Here is a 26,150-nt window from a genome sequence, read left to right as displayed (position 1 = left end):
TAAGCAGTTCTTCTGGGTAATGGAGAAAAGATCTGAGCCACTAAGACTCACAAGGCCAGATGGACATTAGCTATTACAATTCAACTATCTTTCCTCTGGTTCATGATACCTACGCCAAAACCAGGTACCACCAAATCCGAATAATGAGCTGTAATATTTGAAAAGCAAGTTTCCAGAAGGCTGGATGTCACATGGGCAGAAAAGGCTGTATGTGCCTATGTGCCATTATAAAAAAATAGTTTCTCATTATCTGAATTTGCTTCACGATATTGCACCGTGCCTTAAGAGCAGCAAACACGATGGACCCTCCCTCACAATACTTGTGCCCAGCACCAGGGGAATTTGTGACCTAGTCCTAAAGAAGGGTTAGCGCTATTATGATGAATATCCTCACTGCCACTGCCATCGCTGTTGTATGGTTACCCTTTGGAGTGTCACATGTTGATTTTCATAAGGTCCCAGTAGAATAAATAATTACACGCAGGGCTGTAGCTGCTACACTTTTGCAGTTTCCTCATACTTGGGGATTTCTGAAACAGTGTCACCTACAAGGAATGGTAACACCTCACTGTTTGCACATGCAAGCCCTGCTGCTGCCCACAGCAAGCACTAGGTACAAGCCTCAGAAACATCCTGACACATGGTGTTTAGCCTGCTCAACATACTCTCCCAGTGCTCCATAGCAACCACTGCAGGAGGAGGTGTAGATACAGATTTGAAGAGCTAAATAATGCTCCTCAGAAATCACAGGAATGGCAAATGCTTACATTTTCTCCTCTTTTGCTCAGCCCTGTTCACAAAAGTGCACAAGCTGTGATTTATTCAGTACCGTCCTTCCATATGACTGTACTGCTGTTCTCACCCTATGCTGGAGTTGAAGCTTTCAGTAACTTTGTTACTAGGGGGATTGTTTGCATCCTCATCATCAGATCCTCTGCACTGCTTTATTACCGTCCAATCACCTTCACCCTTTTGCAGTATCCACTTCATTTTAGAGTTCTGTTTAGGCAGATTAGGAAAGGTGGCCACCACTCATCCCCATGAGCACAAGGTGACTGAACAAGCTCTACACAGAGGAACTCGTGAAAGCCATCAGTGTTGAGCTCAACAGGATGATAATGTCACAGATGTTCAGAACAGGAGAATAGTTGGTTTTGAAAAATTTGCAAGGTTTGAGGAAAGTTTGAGGAAAGTTTAACAATGGCTGCTTCATTTTTTACTCTGGAATCAAGACAATTTGCGTTAACTGCAACTGTTGGTGCAATGGGAATAGTTAAAACTGGGTTTAGAGTATGAATTGGTAAACTTGGAAGTATTTTCTTTAGCTTATGGAGTATCTACAATACATTTGGAAGAGGCCTTATTTTTCTCATCTATACAACAGTAACAAGCAAAAGCCACTAAGATCAAAAGGTTTACACTGGTAATCCAAGGGTTAGTCCTGTTTTCCTCTTCTTCTGACCAATGTTTTAAGTGAACATGAAATGTGAGATTTGGCATCTTGTTTAAATTTTAATCATTTCTGAGTTATATCATCTACTTCGATGCACTTCCAATTTTAATCCAAAACCTGGACAATATTATAAAAATAAGTTCTTATGCAGTCAACACACACAGGTGCACTAATAACTTTATTACTTCTTCAGCAATACTAAAAATAGTTTCATTTTTCTTATTAGTGTTACTGTCTCCCTTGTGTATATTTTGCCAATGAAACTTTGTTGCATTTTTTTGTCACTGATCTTAAAGGAAGCAGGAAACTATGCAAACCCCACAATTTTAAAATAACAATCCTGAATGTACATTCACGCAGAAGGCACCGAAGATTGTCCCGCAGGCTGTGGGTCTAAAGCTGATGCTAGGATTTGCAAGGTCCTACATTTTTCCTTGCTCACTCAACATTTGGCTTCATTTATCTGTAAACTGCCCAGTGCTGTTGTTTGGTCTGTAACTAATGGTACCACACAACTGCACAGGTCTCCTTGGCATAGGAGGTGCCATTATAGGTCACAGACAGTATAAATTATTCCTGCTTGGCTGTATTATAAAGTGTCCTTTACAAACAAATGTTTCGGGCCAATGATTCATACAAAAGTGCTGGGATTTTGGATGGGTTTTTATTATTGACTGGTCTTTGTGAATTGCATCTTGCCATATCTCATTCTGCTCCATAATGCACCAGAATGACACGGGCGATGCTGTGACACAGATGTCATAGCTGGCTGTCCTGGACATCAGGCTGAATGCACTGGACAGGCTTCACTTACGCAGATAAAGGTCATGTCAGGTAAGAAAGACAAAACAGTCCCAGAAGACAGAGTGCACATCTGCACAAAGCATAAAGAAGTGGAAAAGCAAGAATATTCCCCTTTGTTTTTACCACCTTTTAGAGAGGAAATCCTTCCACTCACCCATTTCCTTGTCTTCCTGAACTCTTCTCCTTTCATTTTCGCAAGCCTCCATCCATCTCTTTTTATCCTCCTGTTTTTTTGCACAGAACAAATGAATGTCCTCTGTTGCTCTGTTTATTATCTTAAAAGCGTTCTTAACATTAACGTTAAAGTCTTTGTCTCTGCCATCTTCAGTGTCCACAATTTCCATCTCATCCATGTCAATACGATCCTTATAATACAAGATGTCCCTCCTCAGTAGGTCCTTCTTACAGAACACGAGCTGGTGGTCAAAAAGGAAGAAAGTCCTCTGCTGGCTTTTGCCTTGCTTTGATATTTTGGTCAGTTCTCCTGAGTGGATCAGTTCAGAGCTTCTGGCTAACACATCTGGTCCCTAAGGAGATATATATATATATGTAGTAAGTAAATAATATTTTAAGATCTTACTGTGTGCCTAACCAGTCTCATTTTACAATCAAGTCTTAAGTTCATTCACTTTTCTTGTATTTTTATTATTTGAAATTATATATTTGAAAATGTCATGCAATGTAGATAATCTCATACAGGCAAACTCAATGAATGTAGTTCTCCTCTACTTTATTTCTGCACAAATCAGGAAGAAAGTCATTAAAGTCAGTGAAGCAGGTTCAAGTTCTGATAAAACTATCAAAATTCAAAAGCAGATATAGGTCTAGCATTTTAAAAAACATCCATTTTGTCAACTCAATTGATTGTCACGTCAAAGACAAGTGTCCACGCTAACACATGCTGCTCTTCCTCAGTAATAAACAAGGTAATCAGTAACAGAATCACTGCAAATCAAGCAACTGGACTTTTAACTGAGCAATGACCAGCTGAAAAGTAGACACCATAAACTACCTACTATGCAGAAAAATATACACTGTAGGGGACACTAAGTACTGTACACAGTACCTTTGCTCTGGGAAGGAACCCGCTGACACTTACCTCCCAGTCTACGATAGAGACTTGCCAACGTGCAATCTTGTCTATGCTTTCTAGTCTTCGTTTTCGCTCATTGATCAGACACGCTACGTTCTTCATAGCCTCATATGCAGCTTTTATGTTATTATAATCACTGTGAAATGTAGGCACATTTCAAAGATCACTTAAGCAATGGATATGATGCAATCAAAAACTATGACATGATGCTTGAAGTATTAACCCACGTTGCCCATTTATTCCTCTATTCTGGGTACTTAAGTAAGAGAAACCTGATTCTCTGCTATCCTGAACCTCACACAGTAGTCTGTACAACTCAGTGTTGTGGTACTGCTAGGCTTTGTCCAGGAGCAAATTAATAAACTGGTAGAAGAAGGCAGAAGAGGTAGATTAATTAATTGAAATACTGTCTCTACTGAAAAAAATGGTAGAACTCTCATTGACCTCAGTGATACCTACATTTCACCAAAGGAATTTGTTGTTAAGTAAGATTTTACTGAGATTTTATTGGGAAGGGCATTTCTTTAATCAAGTTTAGCAATTTTATTTTCTCCTTCTTGTTCCCAATGGCTGGGTCAGTGAACGCAGACAGAGAACACTATCTAGGTAGAAAAAAATACTGAAAGCAACCTCAAACAGGGTGAGCAAAGGAACCAAGAATATGGACACCAAAGAGAAGAATTAAGGCGACAATGCTGACAAAGTGGCCCATTTTTATGGAACAAATGTGTAAGAGCCAAGACTGTCACCTTCGCCTGCCTGCTGCAGGTCAAATGCAAGCCTCCTGTCTTCTTCCATTGCTCTGCTCCTCTCCTTCTTTCCCTGAGCTCCCCACATGCTTATGAATCTCCCAAACCTGTAGGAAGGTTTTGGTTCTATTTGTATAGCACCCATTGCTCCTTCCCCTTCCTCAAACAGAGTCTCTGAGAAGAGGGAAGGAAAGAGATGTATTTCTTGCCTTAGAGTCCCAGCAGAGCAGCTGCCTTCCCTCCTTTATCAGAATGTCTCTTGCAGAAAAGGCAGCCAGAGGCAGAAAACAGCACAAGCCAGAAATAAATCCTGCAAAGGGGTCAGCCTCTCTGTCCTTTTAATCTGCTTCTGTCTCAGTTCCTATTTTCATTGCCTGCTGCTGATAGACACGCTTCCCCTCTGAATCTGCACGTTACTCTCTTCTCTCTATTTATACCTCTGGAAACTCTTTTCTGCCACCCTGTCTACAAAAAGTGAGATTAACAATAACAGGATCCTATTAACACCAGGGAGATGTCCCACAGGGTGACTGCATGATAGCCACGCTGCTGCTCTTGCCTTTCCTTATCTCAGTTCCTTCTTTCTCTGTTGGTGTGTAAGTTATTCTTTCCTTGCTGCATATAACCTCTGGCCTTTGCAGCAGGCTGTGCACATTGGATCCTCAAACTTTTTAGGAAAACAAACCAAAAAGCTACCAAACCAAACTTGTCTGGAGCTTTACCAAGGCTCTGTGTGGGTGGGGACCTGCCCATTTGTGAGCATCTCTGTATCTGGGCATATGTCTGTGTATGGGGGCATCTCTAGATGCTGTGCCACAGAAGAGGAAAATGGGTACTATGGGTGGAAGGTGGCGAGACCTTGCTGTCACTTCATCTACAGGTTTAGTAGCTCAACAGATACCCATGTTAGAAATTGTTATTGCAGGTCTTCCCAGGTAACCACAGAACTGAATGGAGGCATTTCGCACCTGAGTGTCAGTACTTGACGTTCTCTATGCAACAGCCTCTTGGAAAAATCCCTTCATCTCCAAGGGAAGTTTTCTCAAGATTAAAGGAATGCAGAGTTTGGCCCAGGAATAGAACCATAGAATCATAGGTTGTAAGAGACACTCATGATCATCAAGTATAACCATAACCTAACTTTGGCACTAAACCATGTCCCTAAGAACCTCATCTATACGTCTTTTAAACACCTCCAGGGATGAGGGATGGTGACTCCATCACTTCCCTGGGCAGCCTGTTCCAATGCCTGACAACCCTTTCTGTGAAGAATTTTTCCTGATATCCAACATAAACCTCCCCTGGTGCAACTTGAGGCCAGGAAGCATTGCCTCAGGCTGCATTTGGACTTTGAGCACAGAGGTCACAATGGAACATTTTTCTTGTGATTGTACAAGGTAAAAAAGCAGACATTTAAAGATAAAATCTTAATTTAGTCAACTAATTAATCAGCTCAGGGGTATACTGGAAAGGCTAATAACCTGCAACTTCAGTTCTTATTCATCCAGCTGAAAAATCTAATGGCTGGATTTCATTGCAAACAAAGACAATGTTTATTACTAATAAACTTCTACAAAAAATTCACTTTCAAACTTGCTCAGATTGTGGTTATTTTTTCTAGGCCCTCTTCACCTTTTCCTGTGTCCACAACATTTATGCAGCTTCCCCCTTTCTACTGTGGATTTCCTTCTCCTTAATTTCTTTGACACGTTGGCTTTTTTCACTCTGATTCACACATCTCTCCCTGCATCTTATTTCAGCACCTTTTTCCTTCTCCCTCTTTCAGTTTTTCCTCATTCTGTCTCATATCCTGTCAGTCCCCTGTGCCACATTTCAGATACTGTTTTTCTTAATATTTGTGATGGTTCCAAGATGCCCATCTAGTAAGCAGCTCCCACCTATAGCAATGACTTTTGTTCCTGACCTCAAAAGCTTCAGTGTTGTGTCACCCAGAAAGCTCGAGTGTTGTTACAATTAGAAAATCTGCCTTTTTTCATCCTCTCACCTGTGCTCCTGAGTGGTGTATTTGAGCAATTCTGCGAGCTGCAGAGGGTATTTGCAGATTTTCTGAACAGGTGTGAGAAGAAAACCATCAATGGCAATGTCAATCATCTGCTGAAGTAAGCGACAGGCCTCAAAGAAGTGACGGTATTTGCCCTGTTTCATTAGTTTGGAAAGTTCAATGCAGGCACTGGGATGATTGTTACAATACTCTGAATAAATAGCAAAGCCTTCTTGCTACAAAATTAAAAAAAAAAAAAAAAAAGAAAAAAAAAGAAAAAAGTCAAAGCTTTAACTAAAGTATGTGTCTACTGGAGAGGAAAGATTTTTGTAACTTCTATTATATCTAATTATATTAAATAATCCATTTCCTATATTCTTTCCAGGTTGATCAGCCTTGAAAGTATGCGGAAATCTACTTCGTAACTGTCCAAACTATGTACCTTATTTATAAGAATACAGAAAATAGAGGCCTCCATTGAATTAGGATAATCAAACCCACTTTAAGAAGTCCTTTTCTTTGGGGAAGACAGCTGTAGGTTTATAAAGTGTCTATCATGAATTCACAGCCTCTTTCCCCATCACTTTCTTTCCTTATTTTGTTTAGTAAATTTTTGCACGCCCAATATGAGATCACTGCAAATAGTCCAGCTCACCTGTGATAATTAGTTTTGAAAAGGAAATTTAATTCTGTACAAAGTTACAGGCTGGCTACAGATGAGGAGAAATCTAAAACTTCTAAATAATGAATTAATTGTAAATTATTTTACAACTCTAAAATGCTATCTATACATAGTTTAGTATTTGATAAGCACTTATTACTACTATCTCCTCCTAACATCATAACATAGCATTTTCTTATCACATTTTGATAATTTCAGAAATAAAATCTACTTTTGCAACGTACGTGTTGAAGAAAACATGACCCTATTTCACTCAGATGAGGCTCCTCTTTGTTGTACTGTTTCTCAAGATCCTTCAGAAACTTCCTTTGGAACTTGTAAATATCTTCAATATTTCCAAAAATGGTGCTTAACTGAGCTGCGGTGAACATTCCTGTATGTTTACGACACTGCCGAATATAACCCTGGAAATTAAATTAAAAAAATCATTAGTTTGAAGATGTGAAAACAGGTTCTACCCTGAAAAGGCTGTTTGAGTTGGCAAAACTCCTGTGATCTACGGGCAGGTGAGTGGTTTCCCAGCCATACACACACATACACGAACACACAGTTTCAAATTTTCATCTGAAATGTACCGTAAATGAACCAGGGAACCAGAAACCTGCAGAGTGCATGAAGCCTACTCGTATCTCCTTGTTACAACCAGCCCCCAAGCCGGTGGTGAGCCCAGCGTGAGGCCCCGTGTGTGCTGTGTGCTGCTGCTTCAGCCACCGTGCTTCTCCATAGCAATTGCTCTGTGCCATGACAGTTCTTCTCTATGTGGATAAGAACAAACCCCAAAACAACTAATATAAAGACAATTTCTACCAAGGCGAAAGTACAGGTTCCTTAACAAGTACGTAAGCAGGGCACAGTCTAAGCCAGAGAGGCAAAATGGAGAACTTACTATAACACAGTCAGAATGCTGCTGTTTGGTAAAATCCATGTAGTATTGGCAGGAGGTAAAAGTATCAGCAAGACCGCACATAAAAATACGATCAGCAATCAGTTTTCCGGTTTTCTTCTCTTTACTTGTAAGAACAACACAGGGGTCCAGTACACTTCATTCACATCCAGTGTTAAGTAAATACACAACTGAGTCCTCCAGTTTTAAAATACACTCAGAGTAAATTCTGCTCTGCCATCAGTAACCAACATTAGACGGCATCAGCACTCACATGGCTAAGAGGCAAAGGTGTGGTGGGGGTCTCTAAGGGCTGAAACAGGCAGCAGCAGCCGCTACACACAGCCAGCGTGTCCCCAGGTACCTGTTCCACAAAGCTGAGTGTGGTGAGGAGGACACAGTGCAGGGGTTGAATGTCCAGCAACAGCTGCTGTGCTCGTGCTCTGCTATCAGTCGGTTACAGTGCTGGGGTGCAGATGAGAGTGAAGGTTAACTGGTGTGACAGGGGTTATTTGCCAGGCTTCTCCGCTTGGCTGCTCTCAGGCAGGTTTTCCCCAAATCGCTTTGGGAGCAGACAGCTGTAAAAAGCCTCGCAATTGCTCCAGTGAGGTTTACCAGGAAGCAACCCTGACTATTGCTGGCGCTCCTCCACAGCCATCTGCTCTGAGAGCTGTGCCGTGGCTACACTGCAAGCCAGCTACCACATTTACTGCTGTTAGGATGATAACACTCAGAAGGAAAACTAATTCCTGTGCAGCTCTTGTCATGCAGACTGCAGACACCTCTTCAGTGTAAGATGTTTTTCAGTATATATTCCAGCTTGATCCTGGCTGCACCAGCCCTAGTGATTCATTCTAGCGCAGAGGTTGCAAATTTGGATTATTATCTGCAGAGGCTTTTCTGTTTTAGTCTTACTTGAGTATGTTTTCAGCCTCATGACCTGCTTGCAGCACCCTACAGATTCAATCTGAGGAAAGCAGACCATCTCTACCCCACATGTGAACATGGAACATCACTTCTTTACTTGGAAAATCTGTGTTTGCTCTCCTGTGCTAAACTCAGAGGCATGTCAGATTAAAGAAAGAGTTACAGAATATATGTATTAGAGAAAAATAATTACTAATATCAGTCTAAGAATTAATAGGTCAGTAAAACAAGAATGTCATGTCCCAGAACTCAGCTAACTATGGCAGCGACACAGCTGCATGTATTAATTCCTCCCTGATAGTTTAGGCACAGTCAAGCTTACTAGCTTAAGTAAATAGTGAGTCTAAATGGCAAAACTTACATTTAATGTTTAAAAATTAGTCAAGTAGCAACCATTTTTGTTGTTTTGTTTTTCCTTTTTTTCTTCAAACTGCATTTAAAAGGCCTGATCTTTAAAAATTAAAAACAAGAATCAAAAAACGCTGCTGTCTTGTCTACTTGGTTGTCCATGAAAGAATCTAATGATGAGTGGTGGACTGGAGAATGACATGACAAATACAGACAGAGACATAGCAAACTAAGGGTACAAAGAATATTTTGGTAGGTTGCTCAGCGCTCTTCCAGATGCTAACCACAAATACAAGTCAAATGCAGGTCAAATGTGTCACAGTCCACGTCAGAAGAGGCGAACTTCAGTGAAAAGTATGAAGAAGCTTCTTGTCCAAGTGTGGGCCTCCAACAAAATTTGAACAAAAAGCAGAAAAAATTCCCACATTTTATGGTTCCATTAAGCAAGGCAGCTCTAAAACACCTTATATAGACTTCTTCATAGCTACTAAGCATCCAGCAAAAATCTCTTTTTGGGAGAAAACAACAACAAAAAAATTTAATCCAGTAAACTTTATCTTTGCAAGTTACTTTCAGAAAGTTTTGTCTCTGACTGTAACTGATTTTATCAAAGTGACAGAAAGTTTTCTATCTAAATCAAGTGATAAAAAGTTCTAAATAAACTGGACTTCCTTCTCGCATTATTAGGGAAATAGTCAGATAAGCAAAGCACATTTTCCATGTCAAAAGTGGATTGTTTTTTAATAAAAGAAGGAAGCAGTGCCCTGTGGCAGTCGGCAGAGAGGAAAGCCATAAGCAGACACAAGAAAAGTCTGACTGACAGCCTCAGAAGTGCAATAGGGAATATTCTGATATGAAAAAACACTCCAGTTCTCAACTTATATGGGATTACATAAGGTCAGCAGAATGCCCTCAGGTGTGTACCTCACAGATGTCCTTGAGATGCTTGATATAGACTCTTTCTGTGTTCATAATTTCCTGTATAACGTTGGTTCTCATCTGATCCTTGTTTTCAGCTATTTTCTGACGATGCTTGCTCATATCTGCATCTTGTTCTTCATCCTGGATACTACTACCATTTTCTGGCACTTCTTCCTGATTAACTCGCAGCTGCAGCCAGAACAAACAAAGCAAACTAGAGTAAAGCAGCAAACTTTTACAAAATGTGATAAAACTGTTACAAACTTCTTAGAATTAAGAGAGGACTTGCTACAGAAATGTTAAATGTTGTCATTCTCACATTATAGAGACAGTTCCACAACAGAATTTATTTCATTGTACCCACTGCATATTCAAATCAAGTGTTGAGCTCTCTGCCTGGTTAAATACATGGCTTTCTACTCATAGTATCTGAGAAACACCATGTTGTGTTGCCTATGTATTTTTCAGACCTAAGCTTATTTTTGACCCTTACTAGTAGTTTATGTGTTATTTTGGCCAAGCCAGCATATGGGTAAACATTACAAAAGTAGACAACTCAAACACTTTTTAATACTTTGCCCCAGTTCCCTGTCTGTATGATGTGGCTAACAGCACCTCTTTTTTCAACTTTTACCCATGTTGGCTAGAGATCTTGGAAGGGCAAAGGCAGGAACCATTTCTGGCACTTTGTGTAGTACTTCATACATTGTGGCCCTAGCTTCATTACAGGCTCTCAAAAAGGTACTTCAAAATAATTTCTAAAACATAGTTCAATTTTAAGTGATTCGAGAATTATACTGTCATTAATCTGGCTGAGTTCTGACTTGGGAGTTCAGACTGTGAACCAGATGCCTACACAACACTGTGATAATAAATCAAGCCCTATGTTACCAATAAATCCCTGCAGTATAACTTTCCCCACTCCCTCATGAAAACTGCTGCGTCCTCTCCAAACAGATTGCTCACGATTGAGCTTTCTGATGCCCTCATTTCTGCTCGAGAAATTCCTTTCACTACAACAGGACCATAGAAAGGAAGAAGGCAGAGTAAAAGGTGTCAGAGGAGCTAAGGGATCTTGGGGTGTGATTCTCTATTGCTTTTTTTCCTTGTGAAGTCATTTAGAGTTACACCACTGATGTTCAGACACAAAGATGCAAAGCATCAGGCCCTTCACTTAAATCTAATGCCATGACCATTGCACTGATGCACCCTGCTAGGAACCTCGTGTGACAACGGTGCAAAAGCAAGAGTTACTCACCCTGACAAAGCTCGCTGGAAACCAGGCTTCCTTGTCCTCATTTCTCCCCCACCACCAGTCTTTGTTGGAAGCTTCTAGGACTCTAATGACATCTCCAGCTTTGAAGCCCAGCTCCTGATCATCCATAGTCACATGGTCCCAGAGAGCTTCTGCATAGACAATGCTGCCATCGCTGATCAGCTGAGACGGGAAGAAAATGAGGTTGTGAAGGACAAAGGATAAACAATTAACTGCTTATAAACTACTAAAAATATTAAAATACCTCAATAGCATGTCCATGATTACTCCTACTACAGGATAAAACTAACATTTTGGATTTTCAGACATCTCTGCGTATATTAATAGTGAGAACAATTAAGAGTCCTACTCCAAAGCAGTTAGGCTAATGAGCTAGGCTCCTAGAAAAGTACTAGTCCCTGTGCTCTTCCCTTGGCATCTGTTCGCAGGCTGTGCCAGAGACAGGACACTGTGGCTGCTGGATTTTTCACTATGCTGGCTACTGTCATTGCACTTTTTATTAATATGAAACCTCAGACCTGTGGAAACCACACACCCCACATGCCCCACCCCGTCATTACAGCCATGTAAAGCCCAGGACGTTACCTCATTAATTGCTAGCTGTTCCCCTCCGGGCTGCAGGTACCTGGGGGTGGCTTGGCAGAGCTCCTCGTAACTGTAGTCTTCCTCACTGCCATTGTCATCCACTAAGGCTGAAGATTCAGTCCCGCCATCTGTAGCAACTAAAACAAAGGTGCAACAGCTGTTTGCTTCATCATTTTTATGATTCTCCCCAAAAAACAATACCAGAGGAATCGCTGAGAAGTCGCCTTTGTTGTCAGGAATATAACAATAACAGCAGAAGTGGAGGGCAGCAAACCTCTCAGGAAAACTGCTTTTCCGCCATTAAATACTTTTTATTCTTCTTCGGTATTTTCTCATTTAGCAGCTGATGAAAGTGAGATATTCTCCTTTTTGTGCACAAAACCAAGAACTACGACCATTATTTTTTTATTTTTTATCCAGAGGAGATCTCAGAGGCCCTGAATCAGAAGGGAGGGCTCAGCGCCGTTTCCCACACAGCAGGCGGGAGAGCTCCAACGGGCCCCCAGCAGCCAGACGGGACCACTGCTGGTCCCAGGCTGGGCACTGTCACCTCATCACATTCCTTGCAGGGATGTAACCACCCAACAACTCCATGCCCACCCACCCATCAGAGAGGTGGGCAGCCCACACCACAGGCCCTGCTCTGACCACGGCAGGCTCTGACAGCACCGATACCTGTGGGGTGGCCCAAAGGGCCACGGAGTCCAGCCTGAGCACAGTGTGACTGCCTGTGAAAGAACTTGTTCTATTTGCCCCAAATACAAAAAAAGCCCCTTGGTTTGACAATTGTGCATTTTCTGACCAAAGAGGCAGCTTTGTAAAGAAACAGATGCCAGAACTAAGATGGGCTTCATCTTATTTACCCAGCCACATAAACCACAAGAAACATCATTTAAGTGACTGTCACTATGCACATTTAAATGTGCAGTTACCGTATAAAACTGTAAAAGCCATATGAGGCTACATTGCTGGGTGGTAGATCCTTTTGGTGATCATCTCTACTGGCAGAGGAAGAAGTCTGTGGACAGATGAGGCCACTGACTGACCCATGTCCACACTGCTCAGTGCTAGACCCTTTCAGAGCAGGTTTGCCTTTGAAAGCCAGCTCTAAGTTCAAACAGATGAGATAGTGATCAAGAAGCATTTATGACCAGTGGCCCAATGCTTGAGTGGTCCTTGTTAATTTATCCCTAAAGATTTATTCCCATGGCAGGCTCAAGCTGTGAAAAACTAGAGAGTCTGAAGATCATACAGTGCCCAAAAATCCCATTAAAAATTATGTAAAAAATATGTATCAAAAAACCCAAAATAGGCGGCTATCACTAAACTCCTTTTCTAACAGTTACTGTGTCCTAGATAAGCTGCCATGCAGCCTACAGAGCATCTCTCTCATTCCTGAGTGTCTAGGAAGGGACTTTTATGATGAGTTATTGAACCTGCCGCTTCCACCTGGCCCTGACCTTGCCTCTTCTCTGCCCTGCGCCAAGCCTGGGGACCGCCTGCCTGCCCAGTGCTGGGCTCCGGATGGGTGAGAGTCGCAGGGAGATGACTCCTGGTTTTACTGCACACACTGCACAACTAACAGACACACCGTTGCCTATCCATTATTTACCTTGTAGGGAGAAACACTTCAACCCCCTCCTCATGGGTGCTTGTACCATCACTAGCATCTTTGGTCACTTGGGTATTAATTTGCAAGAGAGATCAAAGCTGATTACTGCACAGATTCACTAAAAATGTTAGAAGATTTCCCTTCCCTTTAAAAGTGCAGAACCATGGCATACTCCTGATGTAACTGAACACGGCTATTTGGCAGTTCTCTTCTACTCCCCAGCATTTAAAATATACACTCGCATTAATGGCACAATCTGCCTAACCAGGGAAGATGCAGAATCCCTATTTAAAAAACAAATATTTGTTTCCCTACAGACTCATAAATCTGAGCACTTATCAACTTTTAAAATACATCTTGTGAAACTTACTGAAACTGCTTTATTAAAAAAAAATCTGTAAATAAATAATTCATTAAATAAATTCTTAGCTTATAAAGCAACACCAAAAAAATTAATCCAAATGATCCTTTATACATCTCCACTGTACTGTGAGTATTGCCTGTTGGTTTGTTCCAGTAATAACAACACATCAAAACAACCTAATTCATTTGTGTTCAGATGAAAAATGACTGCAATTTTGGGACCAATAACTGTTCATTATTCTGTACCGAAGCAACAAGCTTACATTGTCTTCGTAGTTATTCTCAAGCAAAAACCAGTCGCTTGCATTCTGCATCTATTCCTCTATTGTTTACAGCCAGAAATATCAGAGGTAGGGCTGGGCTCTCCTGATCACACCAACGGGATGCAGAAACTTAAAAGACAGCCTGGGACTGATTCTGTCTGATCTCTGAGCAGCTTTGTCACCAGTGTAAGGCTGCAGACTCCCGTGGATGACACGGTGCAGGCGTGATCAGAATCAGGCCCCCTGATTGCCACAGTTTATCAGCTCAATCTAAAAACACTGTAAAAAATAGCAAGAGAGAGCACGTTCTACTCACACGGACCCATCTGAAGGCTCTCCAGACTCCAGAATCGTGCCATTGACCCCCTGGCTACCATGCTGCCGTCAGCCTGGACCCCAGAGCAAGGGCTTGACTTCTGACAGGTGATGCTCGGTCCTGCAGGGCTGGCGGAGGATGATGAAGGATCTGAGCTACCCACGGCACGGAGAAACAGCCCGTTCACTGCCTTCAGCTGCCGGCTGTGCCCCCGAGCCCGGCGGGGAGCTGCCGCGGCTCAGCCTGGCCGCCGCTCCCTCGCCGCTCGCTGACATCATGGGGTGCCCTTGGGGAGGAAGTTCCAGAAAAGAAACAAAAACCTGGCTGCCCGGCCCCGGCCGCGCTGCGCCTGCAGCTGCCAGCACTGCCCACCCCGCTCCCAGAGTGCCCGAGCGTCTCCAACGCAGCAAGCCAAGGAGTACATTTGTTTTTCATTAAGGCAGCTTAATGCGATTTCAATCTATATTCAAATGACTGCAATTCAAAGGGAAAGACTACTTGGATGGGAGCTGGGAGTTCTTTGTATTACAACACTGTTTGGAGTATCGGCCTATCTTTGTTATATTATACCGGTTAAAATTCCAGTAGAAGTAAACAATGAAGGTATTTTTTTGCATGGCCATTAAAACTTCTCTTGCTTCACAGGCAAATGCTGCACCATTATTTAGGGCGCAAGCAGCCGAAGCGTTAAGGCTGCAGCAGACTGCTCCCAGGAAAAAAAGGGACAGAGACATTTTCTCATTCAAACTACAAACTTAATTCAGCTGCTCCAGAAAACAGAGAATGAAGTAGGGAAGCACCGAAACAGTCCCCACTTTTGCTGGGAATGACCCAGCCAGAGCACAACATCATTAATTCTCCACCCTAATACCTGCACTGTTCTGCAGGGAAGCTTCATCTGTTCAAGCACTGGAAGCAGAGGCAGGAGCTGCTCTCATCAGCAGAGCGCAAAGCCTGCTGCAACCTGCACTTGTACACAGCACTACATTCATGATTGGAAAGCTCCATAAACTTTATGGCTCATTCTTTACATGCAAACTATGTTGCTCAGCTGTGCCTGTCCTTAAACTGGGGACTGCCTCCTCCAGGGACTGTTCACAAAACCCTGGAGGCATTTCTGCACACAGAGACCTCTCAACACCCACTGAAATCACATGGTTTCCCCTAGCGCTGCCTCAGACAGAGAAGGAAAGGCTAAACATCGCCTCACAATATTAATGCCATCTTCCCACAAAAATCCAGACTGTGCTGCACCACATAGGAGACTGATTCCCAAACTTCCCTATTACTTCTTGCTGCAAGGAGACTTGCTGCACAGCACAGTAAAAAGAAGCTACTACATATTATGTTTATACAAAGGCCCACAAATTTTTCTTGGCAGAAATCAGTAAAAAAAAAACAAACAAGCACAACCCAGCAAACAGAAAGGACACTGAAGTGTTGATGATCCTGGGACCTGCAAGTGAAGGCTTCATGCTTTTAATCACAGCCAGAGGATCAGCTCTCAGCTGTGTCAAACTCCTACTTGCAAGGGAAAACCAGCTGAACTGCTAAAGGAAAATGAGATCAAACCCCAGACAATTCTTCTAGAAGAAATGTTAAAAACTATCTCTTAAAACCAGTCATTTGGTTTGATTTTTGCAGAATGGAACAGACTGTGTGCTTTCGCCTGATGATGACCCCAGCACCACCGTGGGATGCTGCCGGCAGCAGGGTGATCTTTCTCCCTCCTCTGTGTGGGCACGTCCAGCAACTGTGCAGCCACAAACTGAACCACCACAAAAGTCCTCATTTGGGGTGAACTGGTGGCGGCTTCGTTTCCTCACAGCATCAGCCGGGGACAGGAGGAGGCGCAGGCTGTCCTTTGTGGTGACAGTCCACAGTGACACTGTTCAAACACATGCTGAGCTGGCTTACCCACTGCACCAGGCACTCTGAAAAGGCTGTGGGTAGCACATACTAAAATACTAGAACTAAAAGCTAGTTTACCACCTCAAGAAAATCCAGTTCTACATAGCCTGCTGGTATCAAAGGTTCCCCCACCCACTGCTCTGACAGCAGCCAGTAGCAAATGCCCAGAGAACATAAAAATAGATGGTGCATGTAATGGCATTTTTCTGTTGTACTTTCCTAAATTCCAGCTATCTGCAGATCAGAGTCAGATCCCTCCTGAGGCAGAAGTGATATCTTTGTGTTTAATGAACTGAATTTTCCTAACCTCCTTCTAAATATCTGTAAACTTTTGGGACATGAAATATGTGTAGCAATTAATTTCATAGTTCAATTTTATAGAGTGTGAAAGCTTTTTTTTTTTTTTTTCAACTTGCTGACTTTATTTGGTGTCCTTTAGCTCTTACATGATTGAAAACAATAACTATTATCTATTCATTTTTTCTATGCCAATGATACTTTTATTCCCCTATTGACCTTTTTCCAAGCTGAAGAGCCCCAGCCGCGTTAACCATTCCTCACATAGAGAGTAGGTTTTCTTGTCCTTTTGCCTTTCTCTGTTCCCTGTAAAAAATGCCTTTTGAAGTAGAAAGGAACAGAGCGATGACCCCCACACACCACACCAGTGGCACAATTGGGCTTTCTGTTTTGTTCTCTATTCCCTTCCTACAAATTCCTGCCCTTCTATTTACTGTTTTGACTGTTACTATGCACTGAACTGACACTTTATCTGTTAGGATTGCAAGGTCTCTTCCTGAATGACGACATCCAGCCCAAAGCCCATTCTTCTGCAAGCGCACCAGGCTCATGTTCCTTCATGCGCGCCACCTTGCCTATATCAACACCAATTCACCCGCTGCCAGTGCAGGGCACCGTGTCTCAGTATTGTGAAATCCTCCTGCAACTCTGTTCAAGCAGCTTGTGCTTTTATTACCATGAATAATTTAGCACACAAGCAAGAATTATATTTTCATTCTGTACATCCCTTACCACATTATTTGTGAAGACACTGAATATCTGACTCCAGCCATGACCTCTCTCCTTAAGAAAACCAAGCACTTTCTCTGTTTCTTAGTGCTTACTCACTCATTAAAGCATGGGAGAATCTTTCTTATCACAGGCCTCTAGTAAGAGACACTTCTGAGAGAGCTTGTCAAATGCCTTTTGGAGAATAAAGTAAATTATACCTGTCAAACCCTCAGTGATGTTTTTCAGAAAACCTAATCCATTTATGGAGCACAACTTTCTTCTACATATGGCACATAGACTCTTCTTCCTCATAAAACTCCATCACCCTGTTGATTACTCTCTGTTACAGTTTAAGACATAAATACATAACTTATATATTCTATGTACTATTACATCAGGTTTGCTGGTCTATTGTTCAGTGGATCCCTCCTGACTCTTCTTTATAAACGGTTATCCCAGTGCTGCCTTCTTCTTTGTACTGAGGCAATTTTTGGGAACAAATTCCATGCTGAGGCAGTAGCTTGGCAATTTCCTTCTGAAATCCCTTCAGAAGTGTTAGTTCTGGCAATTTGTTACTATTCATTAAGTTAATCTAAAACTGTTATTGAGATTTTGACTTTTGCTTAGGTTTTATTTCTCAGTCACTTGCAAGGCCTACAGACTGTCTGGTAATCTATTGGCTTCTCATATTTTTGAAAAAGGACATAGTTTTTACATCTTTGGCAAATTGTTTCTAAGTTCCTGTAGTTTTACATCAAAACTACTAGAGTTTTGTTTTGTTTTGTTTTCTATTTGGATACAATTCAACAATCTGAAGGATGCCTTTTATTTTCTCCTCATAGTTTCTTTTTCCTTGTGTTTAATGACAGAACTCTCCTGATGCTTCCAAATTCTGTTTTGACAGGTGACATGAATTTGCTCTAAGCATCTAATATACCTCCTTGAATACTCCTCTGTGCTGCCTGCAAACATTAAACACCTTTGGCTGCTCCTTTAAGTTCCTTTGTTACATGAAGGACTTCTCACTTTCTTTACATTCTCTCTTTTAATTTAAAACACATACTATAGTGTAGTTTTTGCCTCCCTTCACCCCTGCAAGGATATTGGCTCAGAGTGCATTATGGACACAGAGGGCAAGATTCATTATCTGTCTGTATTTCGTCAATGAACAGCACCCTATGTGTTTCTTCCAGTCAGGATCACCCAGATCAGCTAAGAAGTCTGAAAAATCAGATGAGACACATCCCACCCTTAGGGAATAGCTCTTATGTGTGAACCTGCACACACCTCAGGAACGGTTCAAGAATTGTTTCCATTCCTGTAGGTCTCCTGATGAGCTGCATGGAGGAGTCATTGATAGTACACCTAAAAACAAAGCACTGTGCCCCATTACAACACTTAAGCCACAGGACAGCAATTTAAGTCTCTCTTTTTGACTGTGCTTGCTGTCCTTGAAACTTCTCTGGTTTCCTTGGTTTGTCCAATTTACTATCACCATCCTGGTGATCTCAGGTAGTTCATAATTTAATCCTGTCACTATGCTTTTCCCTGTATTCCAGTCCACAGATCTTGTGGCACTATGATGGAGTCAATTTGTTTATCTGATTTGGCTTTCAGTTTTTCTTTAATACATTACAGACCATCTTTCACTCCTACAGTCTTTACTGCTATTCCTATTCAGCTCATGCAATGGTGATATGCTGGTTGTTCTCCACTGGTTATCCTCCTTCGACCAAGTTTTGGATATATGCCATCTAGCTTCTTAAAAAATATGTTTATTTCTCCATCTTTTTAAACTTTCACTGTTACTAGCAGGGTTGTCTCTTTTACTAAATCCTCTTTAAACAGCACTTGTCCAACTGTTTCTGACTATTTCTTGCTTGAGTTTTGTCAGCTTCTTCCCCATCCTTCATTTGAGGATGCAATGATCATAGACATTGCCTGTAAAGGATATGCTGTGCCACACGGTGTATTATTTTACCTTGCCAGCTATCCCCTAGTCCTTTGTTTAGAAACTGCTCCCTAATCTCTTGATGTGCATGTCAGCAGCCTGCTTTTGTTTTGGTTTAGATAACAAAGGATCTTTTTTTTTCTTTTTTCAAATTGGTTCATAAATAATCTAAATCTCCCTCTTTTTAATGCAACGCTGAGCATGGTATTGACTGCACTTTGGACAATTTTACCATTGGGCTCCTGGTTTTTTAGCTTGTACCTGACAGCTTCAATCTTGCCTCCAGCACTTGCTTACTGTCCGCTGCCATCTCCCTGGCACTCACCTGCCCCACAGCCACCAGCTCCCCTCCAAAGTCCCTCAGGCTGCGTAGGTGCTTCACTTGAGCAGGTACCACCTGCGTAGGTGCTTCACTTGAGCAGGTACCACCTGCTCCGAACACTCTGCTCAGTCCCGTTTGTATCATCAAGCCCAGCTATCCGTGTGACTAACCATCCCATTATCCACCAGCATAGTTTTTACAATGTCTTTTCCCATCAGTTAAGTGTGCAATCCGTAAAAGGACCACATAGCCATTATCCTCCAGTCCACAGGCTTTTCTGTCCCCAGCAACACTGGGACGGCTTAGCATGGACCAGTATATTTCATGATGCTCCTACACATCCTGTCCATGAGTCTTTCCGCCTTCCTGAGCTTTTCAGACACCTTGGCCACAGAATACAGCAACCACCATGGAGGTGCTTGCAACATCAGACATATTCCACCCACCTCCTGGTAATCACAAATACGGTACTCAGTGTAGTAACCCAGGAATTTGCGCTTCCTGCATTTTGTCCTACTTACATCCTTGCTCTCCGGGGCAAGGCGGGGCAAGGACAGGGCAGCGAGTAGATGGCAGCAAACATCGAGGAGTGATTAATACCTTCTGTTTGTTCCCTTCTGTAGCCAATAACCTACTTGGGGTGGGGATTTTTATTTGATTGGTGATAGGGATGGAGAACCTGAAAATCTCCTCTCCCGAACAGCCAGTTTGTTTGCACCTCAGTTCTTGAGCTGTGCTCCACACAGGCTGAAACTACTTGGTTACCCAACCTTGATGAACTGGGAGAAGCTTGATGGTAGTGTAATATTGTAGGCAAATATCCAGGACAGGATACTACTTGAATTAAAGACACTTAAATTTATTAATCTAAGTGCCAGAACCCACATTTGAACAAACCATCTAAATCAGCAGGTATTGCTCACAATTACTAACACAATAACACAGCTGAGAGGGCAATCTACCTCATCCCAAGGCAGTTCCTACTCTTAACCTTCATTGACTGCAATGGCTAGGGTTCCAGATCAGTTGTTTAAATGTAGATACTTAAAGCCATTTGAAGATGGCTGGCTTCCAGTTGCCACTGAAGAAAGGAACAGGTCTCCCATAGGTCCTCGGTCATGCCTGCCAGCTGCAGGAGATGCTCAGCAGTGGACCCTGGGGTGGGTAACTGAATCAAGCCCTAGTCCTCCACCGCCTGAAATGGGTCTTCTAAAGTTTAACTCTTATGTAAGTGCCTGCATTTAGACTAAAATTAAGTGACTTTTAAACTTGAGCTGAACCCCATCCCACCTATTCAGAGCTGAGCCCTATCTAAAGGAGCTCACCAGATAACCTAGCCAAACTCAAGTCTCACACCGCAATATGCAAAAAAGATGACTTATTTTTTAAGATACTTATGAAAAATTGCTCTACTGTGATAAATAGGTAATCTCTTTAATACAGTTTAACACTTGTAACCCTTTAAGCACAAAAGTAGCAATATCAGTCTCAAGGGAAGTTTCCCTCATGTGTTGGCTGGTTATTATTCTGTCTCCTACAGCATGATGATTTACTATCTTGTAACAGCTGTTCTTTAAAAATTTCCATCTCCAATTCAACCTCCCATTGTTATAAAAGTAGACATGCAATGTATTAGGCTTCAGCAAGGAACTAAAATAAGATACCACTGGTTCTCAGTGCTTGGGTTTAGAATTTCTTTCTGTAATAAAGGGCTTTTGTGCTATCAAATTTCACTGTACATGAGCAAACAAAAAACTCTCACATGTTCAAAGACAAGGAAATGCCTTGTGAATTTAAGAGAAAAAGGAAAGCGATCAGAATGTGTGACACCAGTTACTTTATTATTTTCTGCTGGATCTTTGCAACTGCTCTCAAACTGCCAAGCCCATTATATTCCCACTTTCTTCCAGGGCTTTTATTTCAGAAGCTTTTGTTGCTCAACTTCTATGTTTATTGCAATGAGACACAGAAGTCATATCTAGTATAAACAATATTGCTTTGGCTTCATTGTCTTGAAAAGTGGCAGAAATCTTGATTTGTGTATTTGTCATCCTGATGGTTATGTTTAGGAGACCAGTTATTTGAAAGCTAAATACCTGGAAAGATACTACTCTCAGACAGTTGTCTAGGTAACTAATATTATTTCATGTGGTTTCCAAACATGAAACGGAAAGGATAACTAAAAATAGAAAAATAATTCCTACTCTAGGACACTTAAAGTCTCTTTTTCTTCAAAACTAGCTCATGGCAAACCTGTTACTCTGTGCACAGTCTTTCTGGAATCATGGACTGAGGTACCACATAATCTTAGCAAAGGTCGCAGTATTAGATGTCCAATTTACCTTCATGTCTAATCTGGATCATTAAGTATACTGAGACACATACAGCAAAAACACATGCCAGACATGGGTTTTACAGTAGTTCCCCAATATTTCACTACAATATAAATTATAAGGAAAATACTAATATAATATATACCATGTATGTCATTGCTACAGTTAGAAATTCTCAAGTCTGGTCCCTGGAGAGCATTATCTGAAGAGAACTGTCATGTTCCATTGAAGACTGGAAAATACAGTTTTAATATGTTTAATAAATTAATTTGTAGTTGAGGGATTTTTTGAGCAGAATTTGGACATCATTGCAGCTAAAACTTAGCTTAGAACCATAAAAGCCAAATACTGACTAGTAAACATATGTATAATTTTAATAAAGAAACATTGAAAATGCTATTTGTTAGGTTTCCTACTTCAGTCATGACAAGCGCTGTTGCAGACACGTTCACTTATTGTCTCCACAGAGAGGCAGAGTAAAGGTTCCTGGGAGTGTTTTGCTCACTACTAACACTGAAAGATATAATATCATAATTTTGCTTTTATTTCCGACTTTTGCCAGTGAAACATGAACAACTGTTCAGATTATGCCCATGGCAGTCTGAAAGAACACAAATGGTATCAAGCCAGGTTCTGCTGGTGGCACCTGTCAAAAAATGTCCCACTAGTACTAGATGAGACTTTCTATTAACTGAAGAAAGCATTGCATGCTAATCGTAAACAATTACAGCAAACATACACAGAGCACATCAGAGAGCCTGATAAAGGGTAATGCTTCCAAAAAGGCAATCTTTTCCAAGAACCTCTACACCATGTACCAGAACCCTGGCTGGGCTCCACTCACCACTGCGTAAGCAACTGCAACTACATACAGTTCTCTGAAATAAGCTAATTAATTATTTAAGGTTTGCCTATCTAGGTAGATAAGCTGAATGCAGTGCAAACAGAAAATTAAAAACACATGTGTGGTATGGCTGTGGTTTGGGTATGAACTCAAGCATATTAGACCTTATTTCCTTCATGATCTCTTACTATCTTCAGGCAAGTATGTGAACAGCGAATGGAAAATACAGTAATGGAAATGGTACAGAAGAATAAACCATAGCAATGTCAAACAGTACATGTGAAATGCAAGTTTTACATGAATACAGCAGCTACTAATGAGAAACTCGCAAAACAAAGCAACTGAGCTGGGTACTACTTTGTCAGGAAGTTAACTTGTACCCTTTTGTGTCCCGCAGTATAATCTACTTCCTGACCAAGCTGGAGTAAGAAGTTGAGATCTAAAAAATTAAAAAGACTTGCCCATCTTACCATTGGATGTTCTCATCTGCCGCCTTCGTCCCACCCGGTCCAGGCCAATGGGGGTACTTTGTGAAAAGGTGAGGGGCCGGAACCTGGCGGAAACAGCTTTGTAAGGGGGGACCTGGTGTGCTGGAACAGGTGGCCGTGTTGCAGGCTACAGAGAAAACAGGAAAATCCAGTATTAGTAAAGCTATCAGCAAGTCCAACTGAGCAAAACTCAGGTATGAGGTTTCTTCAGATAGTCCAGCTAATTACAGAGCCAGTAATATCCCCTACTTTGAAGCGACATTGCTTAAACACTGCATACCATGTCCACCAGCATTACAGAAATTATTTTATTACATTATAGTTCTTGGTTACATTAAAAACTCCACAGCCTTCTGGTATGATCAGACACATGCTATAATTTTCATCTTGTAATGTTCTGGGATCTACACTGCCTTGAGAACAGCCTGCACAATGCAACAGCTGGAAGTTGTGCTCATTTCCTGGGACACCTGCTTTCTCCAAACAAGTGTATTGCTTTTAAGTAAAATAAATATATTTCACAAGGCAAAATAATTGGCTAAATGATCCTCTGCTCTGAAGATCCCAAGAGTCTCATTAATAAGAGTTAATATCAAGTTCACTCATAACTTTATCTAGAAGCCATATTCTTTAGTTAAATCATTCATTTGCTTAATTATGATTAGAGAACCTACCCATTTTGTCTGCAAATTGAGTTTAATTTTATGTCAACCCTGAACAACTTCACATTAGCCAGGCTGAATGAACTTGCATAGACATTCAACATTAAACAGCCAGACCTCAGCAGACAAGCCTCACAGAAAGTTGTCTTTACATCTTCTCTTTCAGTTGTTACTTCTCATAGGACCTTCTACCAAGTAACCTGAAAGATCAGAGTTGGATTTTTCTGACGTCTTGACACTGCTATGAAACCAAAGAATTAGTGTTGTTTGAAAACATTTCCTCACACCTAAGCTGTCAGACCAAAACAACACACAACAAAGAAGGGATGAGCATTACGCTCTTCAAATATTCCTGTGGCTTTTCAAAGCTTTTAAGAAAAAAAATCAGCAAGGTGAACATCAGTCTTTGAAAGCCCCTCATAAAATACTTCTAGCACATGTATTCCTGCTTCATTAGTCCTTTTTTACATTCCAGCTACTAATTTACCTTCTAATATGACTGCCAAAAACTTCTATGCATGTTGAATATGATTTAACTACAACCTCACCTTTAAACCCCATTTCTTCAGTGTTTTAGCAATAAGTCAGGATCCTACCACTGAATAACAACACAAAAAGTAAGTCAGCTATATTGCATCAAATAGCTAATAGAAGTAATGTCAGTTACTATATGCAAACAGCATATAGCAATAAAGCTATTTATTTATGGGCAATTAAAATTTTCGTGTAGGTCTTCAGTCCAGATCCCTTCCCTGGACAGGCAAGGATGTGCTGTTGTTACTCAGTGGCAGGCCCAGGAAGGCCATCATTTGGGTTAGAAACGTGCCCCACTTGGGAACGCTCCACAGTTTTGGTCTTGACAGTGATCTGGCACTGTGCTCTTTTAACCCAAGCCAGCCCTCGCAGCAGCATCAGAGCATAGAAAGAGTTAACTCAAACGGCTGCCTTGATGCATATTCCTTCATTAATAACCTGATGTGAGCAAGGTTTTGGAGAGATCAATTTGTCTTCAGCAGTAAATGAAGAGCTTGGAGAGCGTTCAATAACTTCCACGGTACACCAAGGATTATTTGGGTTGCTGATATTCAGTATCACTTGAAATACATCTATTAGAGGAAGATGGCCTAGAATTTTTAACAATAACTCTTTTCTTTTTGTCCTCCAAGCTAAGTAGTGATAAGATTATTTTTAAAATATCCCAATTATATGAGGTTTGAAATTACTGCCTTTGCCTGGGGAAAACACTTATTGGCTTCAGTTGGAGTTTTGCTGCTACAGACTTCAGGATCCATTTTTTCATCGGGGAATTATAAAGAAAAAATGTGCAATATGCAATAACAATGTTCATGCTAAAAATTGCTTTTCACGGGAGACTTAAAATCCTGCCATTGTTTCTGCATTTTATTTCAGTTGGGGGAGTACTGCACCCATAAATGACACTGCATTGAACTTCCCAGCAAGAGACCGAGTGGCATGAGAAAGATTAAGAGGATTCAAATTTCATTAATAACCACTGGGAATACATTTTTTGAGGATGTAAATGCTACTTCTTTCTTTTGTTGTTTTTGTTTGTTGTTTGTTTTTCCTTTTTTCTGTTGCTTTATCAGCTTGACAATTGCTTTACATAGGAGTCCTCCAGCTTTTCTGGAGAGTGGAAAACACCTGCTCAGTGCAGTACTACAAAAGCCCATGAGGCTGAAGCTCTGTAACCAACTACAAGATGGGGCCACCATCAGAACAGTACCACTGTACCTGCTCAGGACTACCTGCACAGAAAAAGGAGCTGGTTTTATGTTTCTGAAGTTTTTTTATTTCACTTGCTATTTTCTTACAGGCTTTTTTTCCATATTCACCATTTTCTTAGACTCTTTATTTCAATAATTCCTTCATTTATTACCAAGTTTCTAAAGCTACTTCCTTATTAAGTATCAGTGCTATGCCAATACAAAGATTTTGAACAGCACAGCTCATGCCACAGATTTTGAACAGGCCTGCTTTTGGATAATTTGAAATGATGAATAAAAAATGTTTTACTATCCTATTGTTTGTATTTGTCTGTTCCTCAGGCCCTACACCCTGTAAGGTGACTAACCACACAGCTGTATTACACACAAATCAGCTCATATACACCAACATGCGACATAACAGCCATTCCAATAAAAAATAAGGTTAATTTACAATATGGAAAAGATTATCAGTTTTATTCCATGCTGTTTTGTTTTTAACAAGACAAAGTAATTAGTGACCAGGAAAGCAGAATTGTAAGTACATGATGTCAGCTTGACAAAAGGGAAGGAAGAGAAGGAAGCATTCGTTCTATTTTCTAGGCTGAAGATAGAGACAAGGAAGTGAAA

At 41.2% G+C, this 26,150-nt stretch overlaps 1 protein-coding gene across 2 annotated transcripts in view; it reads right to left on the bottom strand.

Annotated features, from left to right (window-relative positions):
• Nucleotides 1–26,150, bottom strand: part of SPATA13 (spermatogenesis associated 13) — a 47,200-nt gene that overhangs the window by 6,833 nt on the left and 14,217 nt on the right. Inside the window, exons 3-10 of one of the 2 annotated variants that reach the window (XM_082059618.1) lie at nucleotides 23,117–23,261; nucleotides 11,724–11,860; nucleotides 11,121–11,300; nucleotides 9,866–10,051; nucleotides 7,008–7,187; nucleotides 6,105–6,337; nucleotides 3,357–3,486; nucleotides 2,412–2,784 (exon numbers count right to left, since the gene is read on the bottom strand). In XM_082059618.1, coding sequence (XP_081915744.1) covers nucleotides 2,412–2,784; nucleotides 3,357–3,486; nucleotides 6,105–6,337; nucleotides 7,008–7,187; nucleotides 9,866–10,051; nucleotides 11,121–11,300; nucleotides 11,724–11,860; nucleotides 23,117–23,261 — 1,564 coding nt within the window. Of the gene's footprint in view, nucleotides 1–2,411; nucleotides 2,785–3,356; nucleotides 3,487–6,104; nucleotides 6,338–7,007; nucleotides 7,188–9,865; nucleotides 10,052–11,120; nucleotides 11,301–11,723; nucleotides 11,861–14,283; nucleotides 14,522–23,116; nucleotides 23,262–26,150 lie in introns of those variants that run through there. The other variant, XM_082059619.1, reaches the window with a different exon arrangement.

Source organism: Streptopelia decaocto (genome assembly GCF_964273445.1).
Source record: "Streptopelia decaocto genome assembly, chromosome: 1".
NCBI lineage: Eukaryota > Metazoa > Chordata > Aves > Columbiformes > Columbidae > Streptopelia > Streptopelia decaocto.
This window is presented reverse-complemented; position numbering and strand designations above follow the sequence as displayed.